Below are 7,775 nucleotides of genomic sequence, written 5' to 3'. Positions count from 1 at the left end.
ATCCAGTGCCGAGCTCACCACACAGCCCAGGGTTAGGTATCCAGTGCTGAGCTCACCACACAGCCCAGAGTTAGGTATCCAGTGCCGAGCTCACCACACAGCCCAAGGCTAGGTATCCAGTGCCGAGCTCGCCACACAGCCCAGGGCTAGGTATCCAGTGCCGAGCTCACCACACAGCCCAGGGCTAGGTATCCAGTGCCGAGCTCGCCACACAGCCCAGGGTTCCTTCAGAGCTGTGGCGATATCCATGCTTGAGCTCTCCCACACTGGGAATACAAGTGTGAATTAGCCACTATCTCTAGTTTGTAACTTCTTTTCTGATTTAGTGAGCATCACATAAGAATTTAGAAATACTGAGTTCCCTAAAACACTGGGGCTTGTTGTTCCAGCCACACTGAACCTCTATTTAAACATGACAACTGACTGTGAGGGAGGAGCAGAGGCCAGAGTTTGTCACGCCACCTAATCTGCAGCAGCAATTGCCTTGTCCTTCCTTCATCCAAAGATATCACTCCTGATTTTTATTCTTTTTTTTTTTTTTTTTTTTTTTTTTTTTTTTTTTTTTAGGGAGGGGGTTGAAATAGGGTCTTGTTATTTAATCCTGGCTGACCTGGAACTTATAAAGACTAAGCTGGCCTCAACTCCTGACCATCTTCCTGCCTCAGCCTCACCCAGTATGAGCCACACCTACCACAGACCAATACCTGAATCTGATTATTTAAAAAGCCTGTGGCCAGGGAAGAATACTCATAAATTCAAGCCCAGTCTGGTTTATACAGTAAGCTCCAGTCTGGCTGGCACTACATAGCCAGACCTGGTCTCAAGACAAAACAAAAACAAAGCAAAATAAAACATCCTGCATGTTTACCACATGGGATTATGCAATGCAGGAATCTGACCTTCATGCCCCTGTTCAAACATGTCCTTAATAGGGGTTTTCTCTGACTCCATAGTCAAAACAGCTCCCCCCACTCTGCGTGAGCTCTCCCCACTCTGTGTGAGTTCTCCCCACTTTGTGAGCTCCCTCCATGCAATGTGAGCTTCATCCACTCTGTGTGAGCTCCCCCCACTGTGTGAGCTCCTCCCATTCTGTGTGAACTCCCTCTACTCTGTGTGAGCTCCCTCCAATGCAGTGTGAGCTCCCCCACTCTGTGTGAGCTCCCCCCACTCTGTGTGAACTCCCTCTACTCTGTGTGAGCTCACCCCACTCTGTGTGAGCTCCCCCCACTCTGTGTGAGCTCCCCTCACTCTGTGTAAGCTCCTCCCACTCTTGTGTGAGCTTCCCCTACTCTGTGTGAGCTCTCCCCACTTTGTGAGCTCCCCCCACTCTGTGTGAGCTCCCCCCACTCTGTGTGAGCTCCCTTCACTCTGTGTAAGCTCCTCCCACTCTTGTGTGAGCTCCCCCTACTCTGTGTGAGCTCTCCCCACTTTGTGAGCACCCCTCACTCTGTGTGAGCTCCCCCAACTCTGAGTGAGCTCCCCCCACTCTTGTGTGAGCTCCCCCTACTCTGTGTGCGCTCCCTCCATGCAGTGTGAACTCCCTTCACTCTCTGTGAGGCCCCCCTCTCCTCACAGTACTTATCACATTGCTGTTTCTTTTGTTGTCTGTTCCCTCCATCTCTTGATTGTAAACTTGAAGGGAAGAGACGTTTTATAGTGATTTATTCAGCAAACATAGTGCTTAGTACACTCAGCATATAATCAGTGAATGAAAATGAATGAATGAAAACATAACTTGATTCTGAACAGGGAAATTCTTTGAACCCACCTGCTGTGCTTCAGCCCAAAATACATCTTCCAAATGAGTGGCAAATCCCTCACTGAGCCACTCCTCTGTCCAGTCTCGGGCCCCGATGGCTAGGCCAAACCAGGAGTGAGCAATTTCATGGCAAAGACGGGTCCCACAGAGATGGCTTGTGCCCGATAAGGTGCTCTGAGAGAGAAAGATGATGTGTGGGCTGCAGAGAATGGGAGAGAAAACAGGTCCTGTTAGCACCTGTCCCTGTGGCTACTCAGTGGGGCGGCTTTCTTAGCCCACAGAGTCTGTTATTACTGTGTGCATGCCGGATCATGATGGATAGATGCGCCTGCAATGCTTTTAAACCTAAACCAAGTGGCAGTTTATGTTTCTGGCATCTGTTCAGGTTGCTGTCTCTGCCAGCAGTTATCTTCGTCATCAAGCTGCTATTACCTGTAATAAGTAACCTGCACTAAGTTTTTTACTGAAAAAATTACAAGGCAATGGAAACGTTTACTATGAAATCTGGACTGTAAAAGAAGAACAGGTGTGAGAATGTGAAGTCCATGCTGTCAGAGAATGATCAAAGAAGTTATTCAGCCAAAAATTCTAGTAGCTCACAGGCAAATCAGGAAGTCACGCGGAAGGCTAGGAAAAGCCGAAAAGAATAGAACCTCAAATCTTCCATTTGACACTAGAGCTGCCCGTGGGGTTAACAACCAAAGGGGAGACTCTGGGGTAGCCCAGAGAAGAGCCCTGTGCCTATAAACAAAGATTCTCCATGTAAACTGCAGGCCCTTACAGACTCACGTGACCACAGGACCCCGAGAGTAAAAGGTGGGCACTATCCCTCCCAGGGGTGCAAAAGGCCCAAGGGTTGGCACCAGATACCAACTCATCTAATCTCAGTTTCCATAGTTTCTTCTATGTCTCCGAACACCATGATTAAAGTTGCAGAGATGATGTGGGAGGAAGTGCCTGTCAGAAAGGACAGACAGACAGAACCTTCACTTTGCTCCCACCTTCAGCCTTTAGCACTTATCTGTTCTTCCAAATGAAGAATTTGTTCTTTGAATACAAATCTATCAACTAAAGCAAGTGAGTTGTGAGAACACCCAAAGTAAGGAATCAGTTCCTCTTTTAAAACCTATTTGTTTGCCATCATGCCAGCTCTGCACAAGCCAAGACAGCAGCATGCAGATTTTTGGTCCACCCCCACAGCCCCCATCAGAGAAAAACCCCACCTATATTTCCCTTGCACAATATCACCCATTCAGCTCAGAGAGCTAAATTGCAATCGCAGGAGTCAGGACTGCCAAAATAGACAGCTTTCATGTGAAGTAATAACAGGGCAGGCACGCAAATGAAAAAGCATCTGCCAGGCTTTCCGGAAAGCCCACAGAAACCCCACATATTAAAAGCAGAGTTGAGGCACTGAGGAAAAAGGGGTGCGGTGCAACAGGCACCAAGAGTCAAACAGATTACTAGCTCAGACAAAAATGTAAGAAGGCAGGCAGGGAGGGAACCTCCCAGCACAGGAGCCAGCCTCCCCTTACCTACCAAGACAAATGGCACAGCCTGGCATTCTCAAATGAATGACCCCTGGCTCCGCCAAGTGTGATGCTACATGAAAAGCCACAGAAATGCACAAGTAAATAACATTCCAGACATACTGCTGGCAGCAGCGCATCCGTTAGCTAAAACAAAACAGAGTAACTTCAGACTGTGTGAGCAGGCTCATCTTTGGAAAGGGTCCAGTGGCCACTGTGACAGCCATGGCCATGTGGGCAGAGATCCGTCAGCTGACTCTGGCTCAAGCCAGGAAGATTCAAAAGGGGATGTGTGGACTTGTAGAGGGACTGCCTCTGACTGGGGTCCACTGCTTTGTTCCAATGAGGGTCCATGTGAATGACTATTCCAGAAGAGATGGAGGAATTCACAAGAGTGCCTGGTAGGGAGTGAGCTTCATTTTCCATCTTTCAGCTTGTTCCCCATGGACAGTCATCTCCACCAGACTTCTCTCCTTACCTTCCTGAACTTGGGGTGCCTCTGGGATGCACTCAGGACAGATCTATAGGGATGGATCCATCTAAAGTTTCCATTTCCTACCCTAGGCCCTTTCTTCCCAGCCAACAGTAAGCAATTCCCCACTGCCCTGTGGGCAGAAGGAAGTGTGAAGAACGGCTGTCTAACATGTTACAATAACCCTGTTACCACTCAGAGCTCTCCCGGTAACCAACGTCCACGTGAGATCCTGCTTTCAAGCTTTCAGTAGCTACCCTCAAGGGTGTTAAACAATTTGGGACGTAAGAGATAGCTACAACTTTCCTCCCCTCTTTCTGATTCTGAATGTCAGAATTCCTCAAGGTAGGTAGACTTTTTAAAGCACTGTTTTCCTCAGTAGCTAGTAAAGAAAACGACCCACCTCAGTCCACTTTGAGGATCAACAGTCAATGTCTGCTTGTTAGCATAGTCAGCACTCCAGAGCAGAGAGCTTTCAGACCGTCTAGGCTACCGTGACCCTGATGTGCAAGGCCCACTCACAGGTGTACAGTCCAGTCTTGTATTCTCAGACCCAAGTAGTTAGCTCAGGCTTCCCTTCTGTCAAAATCCCTGGAATTCTTATGCCCTGGAAAATAATCAATTTGCTAACATCTTCACACCAAGAGCAAAGGTTTTGTTGTTAGTTTTGTTTTTTTAAACCACAAGTCATTGGATGTATTGTTTTTCCAGATGAGAGTTATGCAGAATTGCCATTTTACATATCAAAGTAACAAAAGCTCCTCTCTTGAATTCTCTGCCACATGCTCTCTGCTGTAGGTGTGTGTGTGTGTGTGTGTGTGTGTGTACATGTACGTGAGACAGGCAGACCTGGGCTGCTCAGAGCCTCAGCAGATCTATGCTCCTCACTTTCCCAGCATGGTGGAGGCCACTCTTCTACAGAGGCCAAGTCCACTAGATGCCTGATGCTTGTATCACGCCCAGCCTGAAAACTGTCTCTCTACTGCTTCTTAATGCGACCCACCCAGCCAGATTAGAGTGTTGTGTCCATTAATTTAAAACATGCCTCCAGCAGGGAAGGAAGGAGGCCTTTGTGACTCCCAGAAGCTGCTCCCTTCCTGAGGGAGGAATTCAATTTGGAGAGGAAATGGAGAATTTCATCAGATCTTAAGTAGGAGCTAGTGTTTGATTTATTTCTGCTTTTTTCCAGAGAGGCCTGACCAGCAGGCCCCATTCTACTGCAGAGAGAGAGAGAGAGAGAGAGAGAGAGAGAGAAAGAGAGAGAGAGAGAGAGAGAGAGAGAGAGAGACAGGCACATTTAGCAGCTCAGCCCAAAAGCTGTGAGCTTCGGCATCAGGTCACAGTGGGCTGAGTGGACAGAGAGAGATGGGACCTCCCAGGAGCAGCAGATCCTGGGTCTTGGGTGGAAGGTGGGAAGGGTGTTGTGGGGGTTGGAGGTGAGGGAAATGGGATGAGGAGTGGCCAAATGCACTTCTGCAGAGATGTCATGGAGACATATTTACCAAGCTCGGCCTTCTTGTGGACTTAAAATTTTTCTAAATTTCAACAACAAATGGAGTCCACCCTCCATATGCTTAGAAGGAGAGAGAACTTGGAAAGAGAAAGGAGCCTTCCTTTGGCTAGTACCCACCTGGATAATTCCAGAGATCTTAGAGTCAATCACATAAAGGCAACCTTCTCTGGTATGGTTTAATAGCTGACAAGGTTTGGACAACTGCAGTGTATGGGATAGGGGGCTGGGTTGGAGTAATCTCAAGAGGAAGTCCTATGCCCCCCAGCCCCCATTCACACCTGCTTCCTTTTTCCTCCATAAACTGCCTGCCTAGTAATGCCCGTAAGTGCACTTACCATCAGCTCCTGTCCCTGGAGTCAGACCCGTCAGTCCCTCTTTGTCGGCTGTGGTCTAATATAAGGAATGTATCTGTCATCTCAAAGGCCACACAAGAAGGCCTAGAAGGGCTGGCTGGCAGAGTCTTGTCCCCTCTACCTCTGTGACTCCTCAACAGGGAATAGCCGCCTTCCACCTCCCTCTTCTGTGACTCACTGTGTGTGAGGGATGACCGGGTTTTGGGGTTTTTTTCTTTTCTTTTTTTTTTAATATTATTTGTTTATTTATTTATTTACATCCCAAATGCTGCCCCTTCCCAGTCCCTCGCTCAGAATCCTTCCCCCATATCCCCATCCCCTTCTCCTCTGAGAGAATAGGGCCCCTGAGTACCCCCCCAACCCAGCACAGAGGCTGCTGTTAGTTGTTGCCCCACCCTCCGTGTGTGTGTGTGTGTGTGTGTGTGTGTGTGTATGTGTTTGTATGTGTGTGTGTATGTGTGTGTGTATGTGTGTATATGTTGTGTATGTGTGTGTATATGTGTATGTGTGTGTGTGTATGTGTGTGTATATGTGCGTGTATGTGTGTGTGTATATGTGTGTGTGTATGTGTGTGTATGTGTGTGTATGTGTGTATATGTGTGTGTATGTGTGTGTATATGTGTGTGTATGTGTGTGTGTATGTGTGTGTGTGTGTGTGTATATGTGTGTGTGTATGTGTGTGTGTGTGTGTCATGGTGCATGTGTGAAGGTCAGAAGACAAATTATCAGCTTAAAGGCAGGTCCTCTTTCTTCCAGCAAGTGCCTTTATTTGCTATAACTCACCAGGCCAGTACAATTCTCTTTGAAATATGTAATAATATTTAATTATTCATTTATCTGGATTCGTATTGGCTCAAACTGCCAATATGACAATGGCAGAGTAACTGAGGCCTGCCCCCAAGCTACAAGCTTTACCTTTTATCAATACAGTGTGCATATGTGCAAGTCAGAGAGAAACACTGGGTGTTCCTCGGGAGCTGCCCACCTCTTACTCAGAGACAGTCTCTTTCATTACGTGAGGGTCACTAACTGATTCCCTAGGCTCCAGGGATCCTCCTGCCTCTGCCCCTGAGCACTGGGGTTACTCACACGGCTCTCCTGCTGGGCTTTCATGTGGCCATCAAACCAAGTTCTACTTGAGCAGCTGGTTCCTCAGCCCAGCATCCCCTCCTGCTTGCCTTTCCCAAGGACACACACAGCTGGCATGATTACCTCACACTGAGCTCCTCCTTCGCTTGCTCTACCCCAACCTGAGAAAAGATGGTTATCTTCTCATTTTACAGATGTTGAAGGTAAAGCGCGCAGTGTTCCTCTCTCCACGTTGGCACGTAAGGTCACTAACCCACAGTGGGAAGACCATGCAGCCCAACCCAGTGTTGACTCAGCTCACTCTGCTCTACGCTGCCCAGATTCCCTGGGCTTAGGTAGCTGTCACTGCTAGGCTCCTGGCTTTTCTGCGGAGCTCCAGCCCTTGGTATGACGACCTCAGATTTCTCAGTGTTCTGTCAGCAGAGTCATGGAAATGAAGATGCCATCCGTGCCTTAGGATCTCTGTTCCCTGTGACTACATCACAGCCAGAACTGGCCTGATAAAACAGGCCTTTGGATCAGCAATGCTTTAGCATCTTCCTGGGAAGAAGGGAATGGAGAGAGTAGCGTGGAGGGAGAGATACTACTCCACAAGTATGCCCTATGTTCTCCTTAGAGAAGCAGGGGAGGCCAGTCTCTGGTATGTGGCACCAGAGGCCCTTGTAAGGGCCGCATGCCTATTTAACTACAGGTGGATATCCTTGGGAATGGGGTGGAGTGGAGCAATCATAAACTAAATGTGCTATAGAAGCCAAGAGAGCAAAATGAGGGTAAATGGAAGACCAGGGATAAGGAAATGGAGGAGGAAGAAACAAATTGGGGAGGATAAGTAGAGGGAGGAAGTAGATAACATAACATTAAACAGAAAAACAAGACCGAAAATTAAGGCTATGGAGGAGGAGGAGGAGAAGGAGGAAGAGGAGGAGGAGGAGGAGAGCAGGAGGAGGAAGAGGAGAAGGAGAGCAGGAGGAGAGCAGGAGGAGGAGAAGGAGGAGGAAGAGAGCAGGAGGAGGAGGAGGAAGAGAGCAGGAGGAGAGCAGGAGGAGGAGGAGGAGGAGGA

The 7,775-nt window shown here is 48.2% G+C and overlaps 1 protein-coding gene across 12 annotated transcripts in view; it reads right to left on the bottom strand.

The window, feature by feature from the left end:
• Positions 1 to 7,775, bottom strand: part of Aopep (aminopeptidase O (putative)) — a 322,390-nt gene that overhangs the window by 133,592 nt on the left and 181,023 nt on the right. For all 12 annotated transcript variants that reach the window (XR_004114970.1, XM_031358313.1, XM_031358309.1 and 9 more), the window contains one exon: positions 1,769 to 1,958. Coding sequence is in view for 11 of the 12 variants with exons in the window: in XM_031358313.1 (XP_031214173.1) it covers positions 1,769 to 1,958 (190 nt within the window). In the remaining variant the exon portion in view is untranslated. The remainder of the gene's footprint in view (positions 1 to 1,768; positions 1,959 to 7,775) is intronic.

Source organism: Mastomys coucha, unplaced genomic scaffold (genome assembly GCF_008632895.1).
Source record: "Mastomys coucha isolate ucsf_1 unplaced genomic scaffold, UCSF_Mcou_1 pScaffold7, whole genome shotgun sequence".
Classification (NCBI taxonomy): Eukaryota; Metazoa; Chordata; class Mammalia; order Rodentia; family Muridae; genus Mastomys; species Mastomys coucha.
Note: the sequence above shows the minus strand (reverse complement) of the source record. Positions and strands in the feature narration are given on the sequence as shown.